This window comes from Nomascus leucogenys, chromosome 2 (assembly GCF_006542625.1).
Source record: "Nomascus leucogenys isolate Asia chromosome 2, Asia_NLE_v1, whole genome shotgun sequence".
NCBI classification, from domain to species: domain Eukaryota; kingdom Metazoa; phylum Chordata; class Mammalia; order Primates; family Hylobatidae; genus Nomascus; species Nomascus leucogenys.
The window spans coordinates 6641032-6662890 of record NC_044382.1 but is presented as its reverse complement, the minus strand read 5'-3'; the positions used below and the strand labels follow the sequence as shown (position 1 = coordinate 6662890).

The 21859-nt window shown below is 47.0% G+C and overlaps 1 protein-coding gene and 1 pseudogene across 6 annotated transcripts in view; one reads left to right on the top strand and one right to left on the bottom strand.

Annotated features, from left to right (window-relative positions):
* FBXW11 (F-box and WD repeat domain containing 11) overlaps nucleotides 1–1998 on the bottom strand; it is a 146284-nt gene extending 144286 nt beyond the window's left edge. For 3 of the 6 annotated variants that reach the window (XM_003273239.4, XM_003273238.4, XM_003273237.4), the window contains exon 1: nucleotides 1582–1998. In XM_003273239.4, the coding sequence (XP_003273287.1) occupies nucleotides 1582–1626 (45 nt within the window). In that variant the 5' untranslated portion in view covers nucleotides 1627–1998. The remainder of the gene's footprint in view (nucleotides 1–1581) is intronic. The other 3 variants (XM_030825128.1, XM_030825137.1, XM_030825115.1) reach the window with 1 other exon arrangement.
* Nucleotides 1999–5675: 3677 nt separating this feature from the next.
* LOC100606024 lies at nucleotides 5676–6267 on the top strand (annotated as a pseudogene).
* Nucleotides 6268–21859: the final 15592 nt, after the last annotated feature.

Below are 21859 nucleotides of genomic sequence, written 5' to 3'. Positions count from 1 at the left end.
ACACACACACACACACGCACGCAAAAATCAAAAACTATCAGTTTCTCTTTTTCCCTCCTGCCTTTCAAGAACGCTAGAGAAGTCCAGTTCTGTGAATTATGCAAAGCACAGCAAACATTAACCTGCCTCCGTATTTATGCTACTGTACTTCCATTTTTAAAACAAGCATCTCAACTCCCCAGACACCATCATCCACAGAAACCATGCAGCTATCCAACAGACTTTCAGTGTCACCATTTATTATTTATAGCGTTAAATGGGGGAAGCGGCTCTGATGTCACCAACCCTACCCAGTGGAATCACTGACTCAATAAACATTTTCACACTGAAGAAAATCTGGCTAGGAAAACATTTTGCTGGGTTAAGTAGATTCTTCCACCTCTCCTCTCAACCCTGGGGAAGAAGTTGTTACCGTGTTAGGAGAGATACAAAGAAACTGTCAAGGCTTCCACAGGAAGAAATCCTGGACATGTCCATTTGCTGATGCAGACTTCCTCTTCCCAGCTCTCCAGAGCCCAGTTTGATTTCCCTCATGTTCACATTGGCAGGTAATATCTGCCATATTTTATTTCTTCCACCAAATCATCCACCAATTAGCAAATTCTTCACTTCTAGCCACTCTCTTACGGTCCTGTCCCTAAAAACCCCTTCTGGCTTCAAATCCTAAAGCTTCGGAGGAGGGTGGAGGGTGTCCACAGACCGGGGAGTCTGGCCAGTGGTTTCTAACAGAAGAGTGGTCGCTTCCCCCGGGGGCCAAGGATTCCCCTCTTTTTTTTTTTTTTCCTTTCTAAGAAGAAAGAACTCGCGGCAGTGATGAGGATGGCTCCCTCCCCACTCATCCCCAATTTCCCAAAGCAGCTCTGGAAAACGTGAAGTTGCGGCTTCTCTTTCCTGGAGGATGGAATCCCGAGTACCTGGGGCCTTGCTATGCAAACATCCCTCTCCGCCGGGTAGGAAACCCTTTGTCCGAGAAGCCGGACACCACAAGGCCCGGGAAAGAGGCCTCCTTATCCGCCACAGCCTCAAACCCGAAAGCTCCCTGCCCCCCCCCCCCCCCAGCTCTGTAGGGCCTATCCTGGCATCCACACAGACCTAGGCTGGGGAGTGGGTGCTGAGACCCCTCCTAGGACGCGGAGGCCCAGGCGGCCCCGACCCATCTCGGTACTCCTTCCCACCATCTCACTCGGCCTGAGTGGGGCTTGCAAGCGCGGTGCGGGCCTGGGCCGAAACAGAGGAAAGAAAAAAAATCCCTTTCTAAAAGAAGGAGAATGGGGTGCTAGAGCGAGTGCGACCTAAGTCTACAGCATAAACGAGCGAGGGTCGTCCGAGAGCTGGGACCGGAGACGGGACAGGAGGGGGAGAAGCGAGGGGCATGGAGGGGGCCGGGCCAGGACCGGCCGGAGATGTCGAGGGATCAGAGGAGCCCGCGCCGGGTCCGAGGCCAGGGAAGGCTGGGGGCCCGGGTCTGGGCCGAGGCGTCTGGGAAGGGCCAGAGCCGGCCTCGCACCGGACGTTGAGGTGGGCAGGCCCGCCCGGGGCCGGACGGACGGAAGCACAGACGGTCCAGCGGGCCGCACTCACCATGAGCTCGATGGTCTTGTCCTCAATCACCGAGTCGGGCTCCATGGCGGCCCCGGCGGCCCCGCCTCGCTCTCCCCGCGCAGCAGCGAACGGCCCGGGCGGAGGAGGCGACAGCGGAGGCGGCAGAGGCGGAGGCGGCTATCGCACCCACTCTAGCTGCCAGCCCGCCCGGGCCGCCGGCAGCTCCGCCCTCCCCCTCGGCTAACGCAGTACGCAGATCGGGGACTACACCTCCCAGCAGGCGCGGCGGCCCGCAGAGCGTTGTGGGACCGAGCCTCTGACACCAGGTTGCTGGCTCTTGGCAGCCCGAAACTGAACTCTTGAGTTGAGAGTAGCACTGGACTGTGGACGTAGGACGTGCAGACCTGAAGAGTTAAGAGCTTGCTCATGGTAGGGCTTTGAGAGCGCCACGACTACGTGTCCCAGAAAGCCGTGCGCCCGGGTTCTCCTTCCGGCTAGCTTCTCCTGACTTCCTGGCAGCCCAAGGCTGCCCAGACCGGGACGGAAACTCCGAGGCAACTCCTCACTTGTCGGAGGTCCTGCGTATGCGACCTATTTCCGCACATGCGCGATCCATGCCGCAGTGCCCCCTAGACGCCTAGGTAGCTGCGCGGCCCGCCCGGCAGTGTCTGATAGTAGGGGCAGATGGTGGAGACAGGTGGGTTCTAGGGGCGTTAGGAAGGTGTATAGGCCTGGGGCTCAGGTGTGGGAAGGGGCCAGCAAGTGAGAGAAGCTCGGCCCAGGGAAGAGGCTCTGAGAGGATGGGCATCCCAGGAGTGAGAGTTTCGAGATTTCTTCGGGAAAGAGGGGTTTTGGGAAGTGTACTGTGGTGCCGTCTGTATGTCACACGATCTGCGAGGAGCTGCGAGATTAAAGGGAACGTGCGTATATCGAGCCCCTCATTCGTTCAGAAAATGGTTATTTTTTAAGCATCCAGCTTCTGCTGCGTACCGTTCTAGGCACTGAGAATCAGCTCTGAACATGACAGACAAGGCCCCTGTTCTCCTGGAGCTTAATTCTGGTAGAGGGACGACAGACATTAACCAAAAGAGTCGCTAAGAAGGAACACACAAGCGGAGACTCCTTCTAGTGAACTCAGCCTCCAACTCTGTGTCACTTAGGTCTGTCCGTGCCCTCTAACCAAATCCCACCAGGAAGACACGGATCGTTGAACAAGCTGGGTTTATTACTAGTTGCAGTGACTGTGAACACACATTGAGGAACGATGGGGCCTCCCGGTAAGAGTTGTTTGGGAGTGATTTGGGAGAGGGTTTAAGGAAGTGAGAGCTTCACCGGATTAGATACTGTCAGGAAGAGAGGGTCGTTCCATGATTGAGCATCTCAGTTCATCTTACCTAGAGGAAAGGAATTCTAGATTGAGGCTAAAGCTGTGCAGATAAAGAAACAGCATCCTGGCCGGGCGCGATGGCTCACGCCTGTAATCCCAGCACTTTGGTAAGCCGAGGCAGGCGAATTGCTTGAGCCCGGAAGTTCCAGACCAGCCTGGGCAACATGGCGAAACTCGCCTCTACAAAATATACAAAAATGAACCGGGCCTGGTGGTGCGCGCCTGTCATCTCAGTTACTTGGGAGGCAGAGGTGGGAGGATCGCTTGAGCCCAGGAAGTGGAGGTTGCAGTGAATGGAGATCGCACCACTCCACTGTACCCTGAGTGATAGAGCCAGACCTTGTCTCAAAAACGAAAAAAAAAAAAAAAAAAAATGCAGCAGCAACTCCCTCATATTAGCCAAGTGGGTATGTTGAGTCATTTTTTGTGGTTTGGACAATCATCAGGTTTTATCTTTTTATCTGTGTTTAGACCTCATTATACAGTGGTCTTGTATTTGTCTGGATCTATCATGGTCACAGAATGACCTCGTCTGATGTTGATGTTCTTTGGAATTGTTTTATTCTACAGGAAAACCACAAAGCCTAGCTATAAGGGCCAGGCTATGGCCTAGTAACATCATGGCATGGCTGATTGTACCAGGCCAGCTTCCAGATATCAGAGGCTGCTTTTCACTTTCTCAAAGTGTTTTTGCATTCTCTGCACCTATAAAGTCAAAGAGGCTGGATGACCTAGAAATCTTTCCATTACCAAGGACCAAGTTACAGTAATTTGCATGCATTCAGGACACAGTATAAGTTCCCTGCAGGTAGACTTTGAAGTTTCATAGTCCTTACCTGGTGCTTTTCACCAAAGGAATTGAAAGAAAAGCAATAGGAAGAGCACAGAATTGGAAAGTTCTTGCCACTGTCATGCTATCTGAATTTCACCAGGTCCCTTCCACTATGGCCCTTAGGACATTCATTAGTAAAACAAAGGGATTAGATATGACCTCTATTTCAGTTACCTATTGCAACACAACAAACCGCCCAAGACTTAGTAGCTTAGAATAACAATGGTTTATTATGATTTTACAATTGTGTGGGCTGACCCGGGCTCAGCCGGGACCCACATGGTATAAGCTGCAATCAGCTGGGAACTCATTCAAAATGACTTTTCATCTTCTAGGGCCTCTCCTCCCTGTGGCTTTTTATCATTCAAACGTCTGCATAGTGACTTGAGAAAGGACAAGCCCCAGTGAACAAATGCTTATCAAACCTCTGGTTGCACCACACTTGGTAATGTCCCGTTGGCCGAAACTAGTAGTATGGCCAAACCCATAGTCAGTGTGGGAAGGGATTGTACAGGGGTATAAAAACAGGCATGGGGTAGGAGTCACAAGCTGGATGTGACCCCCCACACATACATATGTTTGTCCTATACCGTCTTTTTTACCGTTTTAAAAATTTGATAGTTTCAGGTTTTAAAAATCTGAATTTCCAGCTTTTCTTGAAAAATTAGAATATCTGACAATTAGATCTACATGGCAACAATATGCAGGGGTTAAATAGCAACTACCTTTATTTAAGCATATATTCTATGGTTTTTCACAGTTGCCATCACTCCTTTTTGTCTTGTATCTGCATGCTTCACTCATTTAAGTTGCATCCCTAACCTGTATAGATATTTGAGTTTGCATCCCCTGGCATTGGAACTGTAGTGGAGATAAATCAAGGTTTCTGTTCTTTTATTAAAATCACATCCCTGGGAGCATGGAGAGGGGCTACCATCTCTGTGGCTGCACCATGATCTACGAAAAAAAAGAAAAGAAAATTGTATCCTGCCGTAAAAGGAAAAAAGTACTAATATTATTAGGTCAAATTCCAGGAGCTCAGTGGGGTTAAAAACTCATACATAGGAATTAGCCAAGTATGGTGGCTCACGCTTGTGGCTCCAACTACTCAGGAGGCTGAGGTGGGAGGATCACTTGAGCCTGAGAGGTCAAGGGTGCAGTGAGCCATGACTGCACCACTGTATTCCAGCCTGGGTGACAGAACAAGATCCTCTCAAAACAGCAACAATAAATAAATAAATAAATACATACATACATACATACATACACAAACACTAGATATATGATAAAAGAACTCATCCAAGCTATATAAGAGGCAAGCTAGCGGCACGTTCGGCGGGCGGCCCAGGGGCTGCCGCGGGACTCGGGGCGCAGCCGAGTGGCTGCAGAGGTGGAGTGGGCCAGACGAGCCATGGGGCCCGGGTGCCGCGGGTTCGAGGCCGGGCCCCGCGCGAGGAGGCCGCGCCACTCCGGGGGAGCTGCCCGGTAGCGAGTTTGCCCCGCAGCCGAAAGAAGGCGGGAGCCGGCGGGGGCCTTCGAAACCCCCTGGCAACCCGGGCCCGGAGTCCTTGGGGAGCGGCTGTTTCCTGGGACGCCCTCCCGGACACCCCCGCTGCAGGGTTACGGTTCTGGGCCCCGGCAGAAGGCTCCTCCGGGTGACCCCCGGCGGGGCCCTGCGAGCCGCGGGAGCCAACCCCGGGGCCTCGAGCCGGGAGGAAGGGGGCTTCCGGAGGCGGAGGGCCGGGGGCCGAGGGAGCGGGGCCTCTCGGACGTGGGGCAGGGCAGCGCCCGGGCTGGAGACGGACTCTGGGACCCTCGGCTACGGGGGTCTCAGCGACCTGCCCCGCGGCAAGCGCGGCCGCGGAGTGGCCTACGGGGGACCCTCCCCCAGAGAGACCGGCCCGGGGCGGGGAGATGAACGGCTTCAGCACGGAGGAGGACAGCCGCGAAGGGCCCCCGGCCGCCCCGGGCTACGGCCAGAGCTGCTGCCTCATCGAGGACGGCGAGCGTTGCGTCCGGCCCGCGGGCAACGCCTCCTTCAGCAAGAGGGTCCAGAAGAGCATCTCATAGAAGAAACTCAAGCTGGACATCGACAAGAGCGTAAGGCACCTATATATCTGTGATTTTCACAAAAATTTCATCCAGAGTGTCCGAAATAAAAGGAAGAGGAAGACAAGTGACGATGGCGGAGATTCTCCCGAGCATGACACTGACATTCCTGAGTGCTCCCCACCTGCCTGAAGCAAGAACAGCTCTTTTAGAGGTTGATCTGTTCCAGCTGCAAATGAACACCCTACGACGTTATAAACGACACTACAAGTTGCAGACCAGACCAGGCTTCAATAAGGCCCAGTTAGCAACATACCTGTGAATGAAAAAGAGACCCCTGCCTACTTCATCTACAGGTGAAGAGTAACAAGAGTAGACTGGACCAGAAATCGGAGGGTGGCAAGCAGCTTGAGTGAGGATGAAGCAAATCTTAAAGGAATGAAGTGTAATGCTTGATGCACAGGTGATATCTGCTACATTTAAGCCCATAAAGACTGTTAAATATTATGGTAAATAAAAAAGTTTGAATGATGAATACTGTAAAAAAAAAAAAAAAAAAAGAGGCAAGCTGAGCCAAGGCTTTATCACCTTGCTCTCACCTCTTCTCAAACAAGAACTCAGGTGCTCTTATTGCTCCAGGCTTGATGGCAGCTGTTGATTAGATTTGGTCATAGACAAAGGCAGAACACCCTGAGGCATATTTTCCCACAGTGTTTCAGATAGCTCTTCACTGAGGTTTGCAAGACATGATCACAGCAAAGTGGTACAGGTCGTGATTCCCCTGAGGTCCAGTTCAGAACCCAGAATTGCTTAGATTGTACAAAGGCACAATGGTGCATAACATAAACTGTGGACAATGTAACACTCCTTCTGGGGTCTCAGGACAGCACTCTGTAATCAATACATTCTTCTGCAGCAGAACATGTATGTGCCTGTCATCAATTTATAACCTCGTAGCTCCAAATCTACCCTTCTTTTCCATGCTTTGAGATAATGGAGCAGGATCCTGTAAATATTTCTCTGCCAGCTGGCACAGTGTTAACTTTGTCAGTAGAGAGCACTAGAGGAACACGGCAGAATGAAGGGGCTTCTCATCCTGGTTCCAGTGTACTTCCTTTTCCTTCTTGCTTTGTGGCACACGGCAGCAAATGGCTTATAGAACCATCCCTTCCTCCCCACACACAAAGGGTCCTGGGACATTCAGAGGGTGGTGGCTTCCCAGTGAGTTTAGTGGCACCTCAGTAGGCAATTTCCTGCTTTCCAGCCCCGACCTGTAACTTTTTTTTATATGTATATATATTTATATATATATAATTTATATATTTATATTTATATTTATATTTATATTTATATATGGAGTCTTGTCCTGTCACCCAGGCCAGAGTGCAGTGGCCGTGACCTGGGCTCACTGCAACCTCCGCCTCCCGGGTTCAAGCAACTCTCCTGCCTCAGCCTCCTGAGTAGCTGGGATTACAGGCGTGTGCCACCAAGTCTGGCTAATTTTTTGTATCTTTAGTAGAGATAAGGTTTCACCATGTTGGCCAGGCTAAGTCTTGAACTCCTGACCTCGTGATCTACCTGCCTCAGCCTCCCAAAGTGCTGGGAATACAGGCCTGAGCCACCGCGCCCGGGCTTTTTTTTGTTTCTTTTTCTGAGACAGAGTCTTACTCTGTTGCTCAGGCTGGAGTGCAGTGGCGCAATCTTGGCTTACTGCAACCTCCGTCTCCCAGGTTCAAAAGCTTCTCCTGCCTCAGCCGCCCGTAAGTAGCTGGGATTACAGGTGCGTGCCACCACACCCAGCTAAGTTTGGGGGTTGTTTGTTTGTTGAGACAGAGTTTTGCTCTTGTCACCCAGGCTGGAGTGCAATGGCGCAATCTCGGCTCACTGCAACCTCCACCTCCTGGGTTCAAGCGATTCACCTGCCTCAGCCTCCCAAGTAGCTGGGATTACAGGCGCCCACGACCACACCTGGGTAATTTTTTGTATTTTTAGTGGAGACGGGGTTTCACCATGTTGGTCAGCCTGGTCTTGTACTCTTGACCTCAGGTGATCCACCTGCCTTGGCCTCCCAAAGTGCTGGGATTACAGGCGTGAGCCACCTTGCTGGGTGGTGACCTCCTGTAACTCTTTTTTTTTCTTTTTTAAGACCGAATCTTGCTCTGTCACCCAGGCTGGAGTACTACAGTGCAATCTCGGCTCACCACAACCTCCGCCTCCTGAGTTCAAGCCACTCTCCTGCCCTAGCCTCCCAAGTAGCTGGGATTACAGATGCGTGCCACCACGCCCAGCTAATTTTTGTATTTTGAGTAGAGACGGGGTTTACACCATATTGGCCAGGCTGGTCTTGAACTGCTGACCTCGTGATCCACCCACCTCAGCCCCCCAAAGTGCTAGGATTACAGGTGTGAGCCACCACGCCCTGCCGGACCTCCTGTAACTATTAAAGCAAACTTTGTGCAGTGGGCCACAACCACCCTCTCTCCTGTGAGGTCTGAATCTCAGCCTAGGGGGTGGGGAGTGATCCTTCCTTGGGCACTTGCTCACCCCTAAAGTTATTGGCTATTCCCTGTAACTGCTAATTCTGTATTCTTTTTATTTATTTATTTATTTTTTAAAAGACAAGGTCTTGCAATGTCACCCAGGCAGGAGTGCAGTGGCACGATGATAGCTCACCGCAGCCATGAATTCCTGAGCTCAAGCAGTCCTCTCACCACAGCCTCCTGAGTAGCTGGGACCACAGGCGCATGCCTCCACACACACCTAATTATTATTTTTTTTTTTTAGTTTTTGTAGACACAGAGTCTTGCCAGGTTGCCAAGCTGGTCCTGAACTCCTGACCTCAAGTGATCCTCCTGCCTCAGCCTCCCGAAGTGCTGGGATTACAGGCATGAGCCACTGTGCCCTGCCCTGTTTCTTTACAGTTGTCTTTGCCCCTTTGTACTTAATCCCCCGTAATAATTCTTTATATTAAATTTTCCCAACGGAGAATATGGCAGAAGTGATGGTGTGTGAATTCCAGGAATAGATTATAAGAGTCATGTGGCCTCCTCTTTGCTGTCTCTCTCGGGTCATTCACTCTGGGAGAAGTGAGCTGCTGGGTCATAGGGACAATCAAGCAGCCCCTGTGGATAGGTCCATGTGGTAAGGAAGTAAGGCCATCTGCCAACAACCAGCACTAACTTGCCAGGCCTGTGAGTGAGCCGCCTTGGAAGTGGCTTCCCCGGCCCCATTCAATAGTCTTGACCTCCTGAGAGACTCTGAGTCAGAACCACTCATCTAAGCCATTTCTGGATCCCTGACCCACAGAAACTGTATGAGAGAATAATTTTTTTTTTTTTTTTTTTTGAGAGGGAGTTTTGCTCTTACTGTCCAGGCTGGAGTGCAGTGGCGTGATCTCAGCTCACTGCAACCTCTGCCTTCCGGGTTCAAGTGATTCTCCTGCCTTAGCCTCCCCAGTAGCTGGGATTACAGGCCCCCCCCCACCACACCCGGCTGATTTTTTGTATTTTTAGTAGAGATGGGGTTTCACTATGTTGGCCATGGCTGGTCTCGAACTCCTGACCTTAGGTGATTCACCTGCCTCAGCCTCCCAAAGTGCTGGGATTACAGATTGAGCCACCTTTCCCGGCTAAACATTCTTATTTTAAACTACTAAGTGTTGAGATAATCTGTTACACAACAATAGATAACTAATAGAGACACCAAAACAAGAGCTACTTCAAAATACTAGACTCAGGGAGACCACTTTTAATGAAGGCATCATAAACCTTTGCATAGGGCTTTATGTACATATTAGTCTGTTTGCATTACTATAAAGGAATACCTGAGACTTGATATTTTATAAAGAAAAGCGGTTTGGGCCAGGTGCCGTGGCTCACGCCTGTAATCCCAGCACTTTGGGAGGCCGAGGCAGGCGGATCACCTGAGGTTGGGAGTTTGAGACCAGCCTAACCAACATGGAGAAACCCTGTCTCTACTAAAAATACAAAATTAGCCAGGCGTGGCGGCGCATGCCTGTAATCTCAGCTACTCGGGAGGCTGAGGCAGAGGTTGCAGTGAGCCAACGTTGCGCCATTGCACTCCAGTCTGGGCAACAAGAGCGAAACTCCATCTCAAAAAAGAAAAAAAAGAGAAAGAAAATAGGTTTGGTTGGCTCACGGTTTGCAGGGAATACAAAAAGCATGGTGTTGGCATCTGCTTCTGGTAAGGGCCTCAGGAAACTTACTATCACGGCAGAAGAGGGAACAGGTGCACCACATCACAAGCGTGGGAGCAAGAGAGCAAGGCGGGTAGGTCCCAGTGAACAACCATATCTCACGTGAACTACCTGAGCAAGAATTCACTTATCACCAAGGGGCTGATGCTAAACGTTCTTGAGGGATCGGCCCCCACGATCCAGTCACCTCCCACCAGGTCCCACTTCCAGCATTGAGAATCACATTTCAACATGAGATTTGGAGGAGACAGATACCCGAACCAAATCAGTGTCTCTCTCTTTTATGAATGCTATTGAAGGTAAAGAGTGACTTCTTTTTTTTCTTTGAGACAGAGTCTCGCTCTGCCACCCAGGCTGGAGTGCAGTGGCATGATGTCAGCTCACTGCAATCTCTGCCTCCCAGGTTCAAGGGATTCTCTTGCCTTGGCCTCCCGAGTAGCTGGGATTACAGGCGCACGCCACCACGCCCAGCCCATTTTGTATTTTTAGTAGAGACAGGGTTTGGCATGTTGGCCAGGCTGGTCTCAAATGCCTGACCTCAAGTGATCTGCCTGCCTCGGCCTCCCAAAGTGCTGGGATTACAGGCATGAGCCATCATGCCTGGCCAAGAGTGACATTTTTAAATGGTATATTTTAACCTTTGAAGAGTTTTCTGAATTTAGATATATTATAAAGAGGGATAGTGTAGTGAAATTTTGACTAACTCATTTCCAGCTAATATCCAAGAATGAATTTTCTTGAGGGGGAATATTGTGAAACATAGTATTGGTAAGAAATGTGTCTGGGCACGGTGGCTCACGCCTGAATCCCCGCATTTTGGGAGGTGGAGGCAGGTGGATCACTTGAGGCCAGGAGTTCAAGACCAGCCTCGCCAATATGATGAAACCCTGTCTCTACCAAAAAAAAAACCACAAAAATTAACCAGGCATGGTGGTGCATGCCTGTAGTCCCAGCTACTCCAGAGGCTGAGGCAGGAGAATCACTCGAACCTGGGAGGCAGAGGTTGCAGTGAGCTGAGATCACTCCACTGCACTCCAGCCCACGTGACAAAGTGAAACCCTGTCTCAAAAAAAAAAGAAAAGAAATATTAGAGGTGGTAGCACCCTATTTTAACCACATGACCAGACTCCGTACCTTATCCCTCTATCTCTAGAACCCAGAAAAAAGGATAATTATGAAATACATTGTTAGCACATTTTTCTTACAGAGTCTAATTTTTCTTTTAGAGTCAACTTTTTCTTACAGAGTCTAATTTAGCTGTTTGTTATTAAGGACTGGCTTTACCAATAATTGATTTTAGGTGAGTTAAATCTTTAGTTCCATGACTTTAAGGAAGATATATTTAAAGCACCTAAAAACATTTCATCAGCTAATTTGTTTGCAAACATGTATTAAAATTAATATTTGTATTTTTCCAACCCTTTTTGAGTTTATCAGGTTAAATAATATACCTCCAAGTTAAAGAGTAGAGACAAGTTGTATTAGAATAGAATATGCTGGCCAGGCACAGTGCCTCATGCCTATAATCCCAGCACTTTGGGAAGCCGAGGCAGGAGGATTGCTTGAGCCCAGGAATACAAGACCAGCCTGGGCAACATGGCAAAACCCCGTCTCTACAAAAAAATACAAAATTATTCAGGACCGGTAGTGTGTGCCTGTAGTCCCAGCTACTGGGGAAGCTGAGGTGGGAGGATCGCTTGAGCCTGGGAGGTCAAGGCCACAGTGAGCTGAGATCACACCCACCGTACTCCAGCCTGGGCAACAGAGCAAGACCCTCTCAAAAAAAGAATATGCCGTGTCACGGTAGCAGATTAACCCTGCATGTCAGTCAAAATTCAGCCAAAGAATTAGAACCAAGGGTATATTACGGGATTTTTTTCCAAGGAGTTGACCATCTATAATTGTAAATCTAGTTAAGCCATCTCTGTAAGGCTATTGTCTTCACAGCCACTGCTGGATCTGAAGAGTCAGTTAGTCAGAGAAGATGGATATGAAGTGGAAGGGAGCAGACATTGGCACGAATGGAAGCCCATGAGGACAGGGGGACTGAAACTTATATGAGTGCTTGTCCCCTCTGACCTGGGTGATATGCGTGTCATGCAGAGGCTGGAGCCCATTGTCACAGAGTGAAACACACATATGGCCCAGGAATCAGAGGAGCTGAGGGAGGCTCGAAGGGAAGATAGAGCAATTACAGACCAAGCCACTACCTCACACCAAGCAGGGAGTCAGCCGATCACCAGCAATGTATATGGGCCGCAGAATGACTAATGCTTCACCTCCATGCTCCAAATCCTGCACGACAGTCTCTCTAGTGGCTTTAAACAGAAACACAGAGGAAAATAATTCAGGGAAATGTAGCTCAGCTTGGGAAAACTGACACTACGTGTCCGCTCCCTAGAAACATGGTGGCTTAAAACATCTTTTTCATGGGAAGTCCAATCTGAGTCCATGAGCCCTCCATGTTATAGTTATACCATCTGGAATTTATGGTGTCCAGCGTTGCTGGGGAAGAGCAGGCATACAGGGGAGGCTCGTCAGTGAGTGACTGCCGAATCGCAGAAGTACATTCTTCCTGCTCATTGTTCATTGGTCAGTTCTTATGCACATGGCCCTAGAAGCTGCAAGGGAGCCTGCACAATGTACTTTTCAAAACTATATACCCCAAAAAAGGGAAATGAAGGAGAATTTGGTAAGCATATAGGGTTGTCTGTACTACACAGGTATACTTAATCATCATTTAGTAAATATTAGTAAAGCCATTTTGGCATGCTCCCCAGAAATTGAGAAAATGAATTTCTCCAGTGACAATATATAAAAAAAAAAAAACATTGGCCGGGCGCAGTGGTTCATGTCTGTAATCCCAGCACTTTGGGAGGCCGAGGTGGGTGGATTACCTGAGGTCAGGAGTTTGACACCAGCCTAGCCAACATGGTGATACCCTATCTCTACTAAAAATACAGAAAATTAGCTGGGCGTGATGGTGGGTGCCTGTAATCCCAGCTACTAGGGAGGCTAAGGCAGGAGAATCACTTGAACCCGGGAGGCGGAGGTTGCAGTGAGCCAAGACTGCGCCATTGCACTCCAGCCTGGGCAACAAAAGTGAAACTCCATCTCAAAATAAATAAATAAAAATCCTTCTACTAGTCAAGTGGTTTCCAGTACTTTGCTCCCAGCAAAATTGGAGGAGGATTGAATTGCGTTTTATGATAAAAAAATAATTTTGCTGAGAGATTACTATGTAATTTTTGACATGATAACTTGGAAAGAATCCAAAAAAGTTGAGTAGCATTGCTATAAGACAACTTTCATTCATATATGAACAAGTCTTCTAAATATTGATATGGTTTGGATCTGTGTCCTCACCCAAATGTCATGCTCAATTGTAATCTCAAATGTTGGAGGTAGGGCCTGGTGGGAGGTATTGGATCATGAGGGTGGATTCTTCATGAATGGTTTAGCACTAACCCTTCGGTGATAGAGTTCTCCTGAGATCTGGATGTTTAAGTGTGTGGCACCTCCCCTCTCTCTTCCTCCTACTCTGGCAGTGTAAGACACCGCCTCTCCCTTAGTCTTCTGCCATGACTGTAAGTTTCCTGAGACCTTCCCGGAAGCTGAGCAAATGCCAGCATCATGCTTCCTGTGCAGCCTGCAGAACAGATGAGCCCATTAAACCTCTTTTCTTCATAAATTACCCAGTTTCAGGTATTTTTTATAGCAGTGTGAGAACAGACTAATACAAGTGCTAACATCTATAAAAATAAAACCTAAAAATAAAGTTGATGCAGAATTCCTTCTGTCTCATTCCAGCAACAAGTAATATTTATACACAGATATGTAAACTTTTAAAAATGATTTATTGGCCGGTCGCGGTGGCTTATGCCTGTAATCCGAGCATTTTTGGAGGCTGAGGCGGGCAGATTACCTGAGGTCAGGAATTCGAGACCAGCCTGGCCAACATGGTGAAACCCCGTCTCTACTAAATATACAAAAATTAGGCAGGTGTGGTGGCGTATACCTGTAATCCCAGCTACTCACGAGGCTGAGGCAGAAGAATTGCTTGAGCCTGGGAGATGGAGGTTGCAGTGAGCCGAGACTCTGCCACTGCACAGCAGCCCTGGTGACAGAGCGAGACTCTGTCTCAAAAAAAAAAAAAAAAGAAAAAGAAAAAAATTATTGATCAATGTAAAAGATGTAGCTCTAATATAATTCTATGTCTATGTTTAATCATTGCCAAAATTTTAATTTTATTGCTTGATGTGTAGTGTTTAATAATGATTATAATAACTTGATCCAGGAGGATTTTTTGGCTAACATTTAGAGGCTGCGATCACAGAAAATAGAATTACAACACAAAAGAAAATTGTGGCCAGGCACAGTGGCAGGCAGATCACTTGAGGCCAGAAGTTCGAGACCAGCCTGGCCAACATGGCGAAACCCTGTCTCTACTGAAAATACAAAAAGTAGCTGGATGTGGTGGCAGACGCCTGTAGTTCCAGCTACTCCAGAGGTTGAGGCAGGAGAATCGCTTGAACTCAAGAGGCAGAGGTTGCAGTGCGTCAAGATCATGCCACCGCACTTCAGCCTAGGCGAAAGAGCGAGACTCTAGCTCAAAAAAAAAAAGTTTCAAACATAAATAATAGGATATTTAAAAACAGGATAAAAATCTCTGGGGAAAATGGAATGGAAATATAAGTTCAGGGATAAAAAAAAGAATGGTATAAGATTTCCACCTGGCCGGGCGCAGTGGCTGACGCCTGTAATCCCAGCACTTTGGGAGGCCGAGGTGGGTGGATCACCTGAGGTCAGGAGTTTGAGACCAGCCTGGCCAACATGTTGAAACCCCGCCTCTACTAAAACTATAAAAAAAAGAAAAAGATTTCCACCTATTAGAAAAGAACTTTTTATATAATTTTAAAAGGACAATGACATAAAATTGCTATTACATTTAGATTTCATTGTGAAGATAATGGAACTATTTTATTTTTAAATTTCAATACTTATAAATATGCAGAAAGTTATATTATTTGCAACGATTTAAATTTATGCTGAAACATTTTAGATGTCAATTTAAGAAATGAGTAATTACATAATTTTCAAATTTCTTCTGGGGGTACATAAACACAAAAGGTTAAAGATCACTACTCTAGAGCACTGTGGTGACTACAGAAAGGGCCTGGTACCCTGAGGGCCAGAATCTCAAGTTTGCCATGTCGAACAAGACTAAACATCTGCCAAGAATTCCTGGTCATAGATGTGAAAGAATTGGACTTGAAAAATATATCCCTTCAGCTGGGTGCGGTGGCTCATGCCTATAACCCCAGCATTTTGGGAGGCCGAGGCGGGTGGATCACCTGAGATCAGGAGTTTGAGACCAGCCCGACCAACATGGAGAAACCCCGTCTCAACTAAAAATACAAAAAATTAGCCGGGCATGGTGGCGCATTCTTGTAATCCCAGCTACTTGGGGGGCTGAGGCAAGAGAATCACTTGAAACCAGGAGGCGGAGGTTGCAGTGAGCTAATCGCGCCATTGCACTCCAGCCTGGGCGACAAGAGCAAAACTCCGTCTCAAAAAACAAAAATCTCCCCTCAATACTGACCAAAGACATACCAGTTAAAATAACCATCAGATAGCCAATCTATTTGTCCCACTCTCTACTCAGGTAGCTCCATGCTACTAAAGGGCTTTTAACAATCTGACTTCAATACACCTTTCTTGTTTTTTTTTTTGTTTGTTTATTTTTTGTTTTTTGTTTTTTGTTTTTTTTTTGAGACAGAATCTCAACCTGTGGCCCAGGCTGGAGTGAAGTGGCATGATCTCGGCTCACCGCAACTTCAGCCTCCCAGGTGCAAGCGATTCTCCTGCTTCAGCCTCCCAAGTAGGTGGGATTACAGGCACACGCCACCATGCCTGGCTAATTTTTGTGTCTTTAGTAAAGATGGGGTTTCACAACATTGGCCAAGGTGGTCTCAAACTACTGACCTCAGGTGATCCGCCCGCCTCAGCCTCCTAAACTGCTGGGATTCCAGATGTGAGCTACCACACCCTGCCTCAATATACCTTTCTAATCTCATTTTCTGCTACTTTCTCCCACTTCATGTTCTGGCTCCTCATATTTTTCTAAACAGATCATTGTCCCTCACAGCTCATGCCTACATGCTTGCTTGTCACTCTCTCAGGCAGTGCAGAATTCAGCAATCATGGTGCAAACTCTTTGGGCCAGAGCCTATCCCAAGCCTTTCTAGAGGCTCTAAACAGCGTGGAGAACTCCAAGGACAGTCACGTGCTGCATAATAGCATTTCAGTCAACAATGGACCACCTATGCAACAGTGGTCCCATAAGATTATAATGGAGCTGAAAAATTCCTATCACCTAGTGACATTATAATGTCATATTGCAATCCATTAGTCACATGTTTGTGGCAATGCTGGTATAAACAGACATACTGCCCTGCCAGTCACATAAAAGCATTGCACATACAATTTTATATAGTACATAATATTTGATAGTGATAACAAATGACTCTTACTGGTTTATGTATTTACTATATATATGTATATATACATATATATTTTTTTCTTTTCTTTTTCTTTTTAAGACAGAGTCTTGCTCTGTTGCCCAGGTTGGAGTGCAGTGGCACAATCTTGGCTCACTTCAGCCCCCGCCTCCCAGGTTCAAGCAATTCTCCTGCCTCAGCCTCTTGAGTAGCTGGGATTACAGGTGCATGCCACCACACCAGCTAATTTTTGTATTTTTGGTAGACACGGGGTTTCACCATGTTGGCCAGGCTGGTCTCAAACCCCTGACCTCAAGTGATCCTCCCACCTTGGCCTCCCAAAGTGCTAGGATTACAGGCGTGAGCCCCTGCACCCAGCCTTTTATCATTATTTTAGACTGTACTACTTATTAACAAAAAAAAGTTAACTGTAAAACAGTCTCAGGCAGGTCCTTCAGGACGTATTCCAGAAGAAGGCATTGTTATCATAGGAGATGACAGCTCCATGTATGTTCTTGCTCCTGAAGACCTTCCAGTGGTACAAGATACAGAAATTGGAAAACAGTGATATTGACGATCCTGACCCTATGTGGGCCTTGGCTAATGTGTGTGTTTGTGTCTTACTTTTTAACAAAAAATGTGTGAAAAGTAGAAACAAAGACAAAAAATTTTTTAAATAGAGCAGAGCTTATAGAATAAGGATATAAAGAAAGAAAATGTTTTTGTGCAGCTGTACCATGTGTTTGTTTATTTATTTATTTATTTATTTATTTTTGAGACGGAGTCTTACTCTGTCGCCCAGGCTGGAGTGCAATGGCACAATCTCGGCTCACTGCAAGCTCCGCCTCCCGGGTTCACGCCATTCTCCTGCCTCAGCATCCCAAGTAGCTGGGACTACAGACGCCCGCCACCACACCGGCTTTTTGTATTTTTAGTAGAGACGGGGTTTCACCATGTTGGCCAGGATAGTCTCAATCTCTTGACCTTGTGACCCACCCGCCTTGGTCTCCCAAAGTGCTGGGATTACAGGTGTGAGCCAACATGCCCGGCCGTGTTTATGTTTTAAGCTAAATGTTATTACAAAAGTCAAAAAAGATTTTAAAAATTAAAAAGTTTATAAAGCAAAAAAAATTACAGTTAAGGTTCAGTTAATTTATTATTGAGAAAGAAAAGTAAATTTAGTGTAGCTTAAGTATATAGTGTTTATAAAGTTTGTGAAAATAAAGTTTTAAAGTTGTTAGATCTTTAAAAATACTTTAAGTCACCAGGTGTGGTGGCTTATGCCTGCAGTCTCAGTACTTTGGGAGGCCGAGGTGGGCAGATCACGAGGTCAAGAGATCAAGACCATCCTGGCCAACATGGTGAAACCCCGTCTCTACTAAAAATACAAAAATTAGCTGGGTGTGGTGGCACGGGCGTGTAGTCCTAGCTACTCGGGAGACTGAGGCAAGAGAATTGCTTGAACCCAGGAGGCGGAGGTTGCAGTGAGCCGACATCACACCACTGCATTCCAGCCTAGCGAAAGAGCGAGACTCCGTCTCAAAATATATATATATTTATTTTAAGTCTTGGCCAGGCACAGTGGCTCACACGTGTAATCCTAGCACTTTGGGAGGCTGAAGTGGGCAAATCACTTGTGGTGAGGAGTTCAAGACCAGCCTGGCCAACATATTGAAACCCTGTATCTACTAAAAATACAAAAATTACCTGGGCATGGTGGCACACACCTGTAATCCCAGCTACTCAGGAGGCTGAGGCAGGAGAGTTGCTGAAACCCAGGAGGTGGAGGGTTGCAGTTAGCCAAAATCACGCCACTGCACTCCAGTCTGGGAGACAGAGCAAGACTCTGTCTGAAAAAAAAAAAAAAAATTCAATCTTGAGAGGCATTTGCCAGTGATCTGAGTCATGTAGTATATAGTTACAATTTTTATTTTTTAGATTATAGATTGACTTTATTGTTCTTGTTTTGTGAATGACTAGGAGAGACTAGAGATCAGATTTTTCTTTTAATTATTGATATTTATTATAGATTAATTGTCTCTTTTATGGTCTTATATCTAACTGACTTCAGGTGGCACAAATGACCCCATGACTGTTAGATCTTCAGTGTAAGATATTCTATATACCTTCCCTTTCCACATGAAAAAAGTCCACCTTGACTCATCAAATCATTATAATTATAGTAGTTTACATTAATGTCTTATTGTAGTGTACAGTAATGTATACTACTAGGCCTTCATATTCAGTCACCCCTCACTCATGACTCACCCAGAGCAACTTCCAGTCCTGCAAGCTTCATTCATGGTAAGTGAGCTATGCTGGTGTACCATTTTTTATCTTTTGTACGGTATTTTTACTGTACCTTCTCTATGTTTAGATGTACACATTCTTACCATTGTATTACAATTACCTACTGTATTCAGGACAGTAACATGCTGTACAGGTTTGCAGCCTAGCAGCTATAGGCTGTACCACAGAGGTTTCTAATCTTTCGGCTTCCCTGGGCTGCATTGGAAGAATTGTCTTGGGCCACACGTAAAATACACTAACACTAACGACAGCTGATGAGCTTAAAAAAAAAAAAAAGAAAGAAAATCACCAGGAAATCTCATAATGTTTTTTAAGTTTATGAATTTGTGTTGGGCAGCTTTCACAAGCTTGTCCACGGGTTGGACAAGCTTGCTGTACCACGTCATCTAGGTATGCAGTAGGCAATACCATCTGGGTTTGTGTAAGTGCACTCTATGATGTTCATACAATGACGAAATTCCCAAACGATGTGCATCTCAGAATGTATTCCTGTCATTAAGTGACACATAACTGTATTGAGAAATTTATCCTAAGGAATATCATAAGTATTTCCACATATCCTATTCTGAAGAAACAAGGTAGTGGACAGCAGGCAAAGGGATGACGTTGTCTAGAGATTTCTTGATGAACTAGATTCTAGCTGCAAAAACATGGAATTTGTATGACTGAGGTTTCAGATATTAAGCCCAATGGATTTTGTTTGTATATTCAGGTATGGCTTTGTGCTGATGGCCTTATTCTGCTTTCCCCCATCTGAATGGGAGAGTCATTTGCCTGCCTTCTGCCTTTTTTCTCTCTACTCCAGGAGCTCTGTAACCAGCAGGGGCTCAGAATGACTGAACTTGGAGCAAAGTATGTGTACAAGGCATCTTGTCTATGCAGCAGGATGTTAAAATGAGACTCTTTCAATCCTGAGTGTCAGCTGTGGCACCAAAGCTGAAAACAATAGAACTATTTTAATGCAAAGCCTTAGATCAAGTTGGAAGACCAATAGCCTTCCAAAGAAGGTTATGGAAACACCAGTTCTGCCAGCTAATCAGCTCATCGCCCACTTTGAGAATGCACAGGAGAGGCTTGGAGACTGATTGCAGAGATGGGAGAGGATTTAGAGAATTCTTCCCAGTGCTGCCCGTGTGTGCTTCAAGGGGCCTCCAGAGAACCACTCTGAGACACTGATATATATCCCCTAGAGTTTGGGGAACATAAGGACTTGTTCTTCCTTCATGTCTGAAAAATTAAGTCTGTTACGCCAAAGGAGCCCAATCCAGACCCTAAGAGAGGGTTCTTGGATCTTGTGCAAGAAAGAATTTGGGCAAGTTCATAAAGTGAAAGCAAGCTTATTAGAGGAGTAAAGAAACAGAAGAATGGCTACTCCATAAACAGAGCAGAGTATGAGGTGCTTGACGAAGTACATTTACAGTTAATTTTTGATTATATGTTAAATAAGGAGTGGATTATTCATGAGTTTTCCAGGAAAGGGACAAAGGGACAGGGATTTCCTGGAATCGAGGGTTCCTTTTTTTTTTTTTTTTTTTTTTTTGAGATGGAGTTTCGCTCTTGTTGCCCAGGCTGGAGTGCAAAGGCATGATCTTGGCTCACCGCAACCTCTGCCTCCTGGGTTCAAGCGATTCTCCTGCCTCAGCCCCCGGAGTAGCTGGGATTACAGGTGTTTACCACCACACCCGGCTAATTTTGTATTTTTAATAGAGACAGGGTTTCTCCATGTTGGTCAGGCTGGTCTCAACTCCCGACCTCAGGTGATCTGCCTGCCTCAGCCTCCCAAATTGCTGGGATTACAGGTGTGAGCCACAGCACCCAGCCCCTCCCACTTTTAGACCATATAGGGTAATTTCTGGACATTACCATGGCATTTGTGATTTCTGGACATTACCATGGCACTGGTAGGAGTGTCTTTCAGCATGCTAATGTATTATAATTTGTGTATAATGAGCCAGTGAGGATGACTAGATGTCGCTTTCATCACCATCTTGGATTTGGCAGGTCTTGGCCAGCTTCATCATTGCATCCTATTGTAACCGCAGGGTCTTTATGACCTGTATCTTGTCCTGCTGACCTCCTGTCTCATCCTGTGACTAAGAATACCTAACCTCCTGGGAATGCAACCCAGCGGGTCTCATCTTTATTCCAGCCATCCACTATTCAACACGGAGTCGTTCTGGTTCAAACACCTCTGACAAGTCTGTGGACCAAAGGCTGAGTGAGGACAGTGTGTGGCAGGAGAGGAAAAGGACCTATCCTGGGAAGGCCTGGACTTGTGAGTTTCTGAGGGACGAAGATGCATGTTTTGTGTGGACCAGCTATGGATTCCACAACAAGACCGTCTTGAAATAGTGGAGGACCAAGAGGATCACGTGGAGGGGCAAGGTGATCCAAACAAGTGTTCCCTGAGGCATACACTTTAGGCAGCTGGAGATTCAAAGGGGAAGAGGCTTCAGTCAGCTAGCCAGAGGGGGTGTCTCTTCTCTCCAGGGACAACAGCAACCCCCAAAATGTTCCGTAAGAGAAGATCCCCGCATTTGACATGAAACAACTAAAAGATAAAGGTGCCAGATTATAACTGGGCGAGTCAAGATATCTTCTTCCCTGCCTGGGGTTGGGTTCCCCAGAAGCAGACTGTGAGATGAGGATACTATACAAGGGCTTCTGTGCTCCCAGGAGAAACCCACAGGGTGAGGGAGAAGCCAGAAAGGAAAGGGGAAAGAGCTGCGAAGAGTTGTGGTCTCAGGCAGAATTCCACAAAGGGGAGCTTGAGCCTGATCCTGCGTGGGTGCTCCAGAATGCAAGTTCCTCCCCAGAGTTTGTTCTTGGCCTGAGGCAAGGTTGGTCAGTCAATTCCCAGGCAGCTCTGGCCCTCTGTGCCTTCAGGCACAGTAGCACCAGTAGGAGGGCAACCTCCAAAGAGAGTAAAGTCTCTCCAGGTCAGGCGTGGGGGCTCACACCTGTAATCCCAGCACTTTGGGAGGCTGAGGTGGGCAGATCGCCTGAGGTTAGGAGTTCGAGAC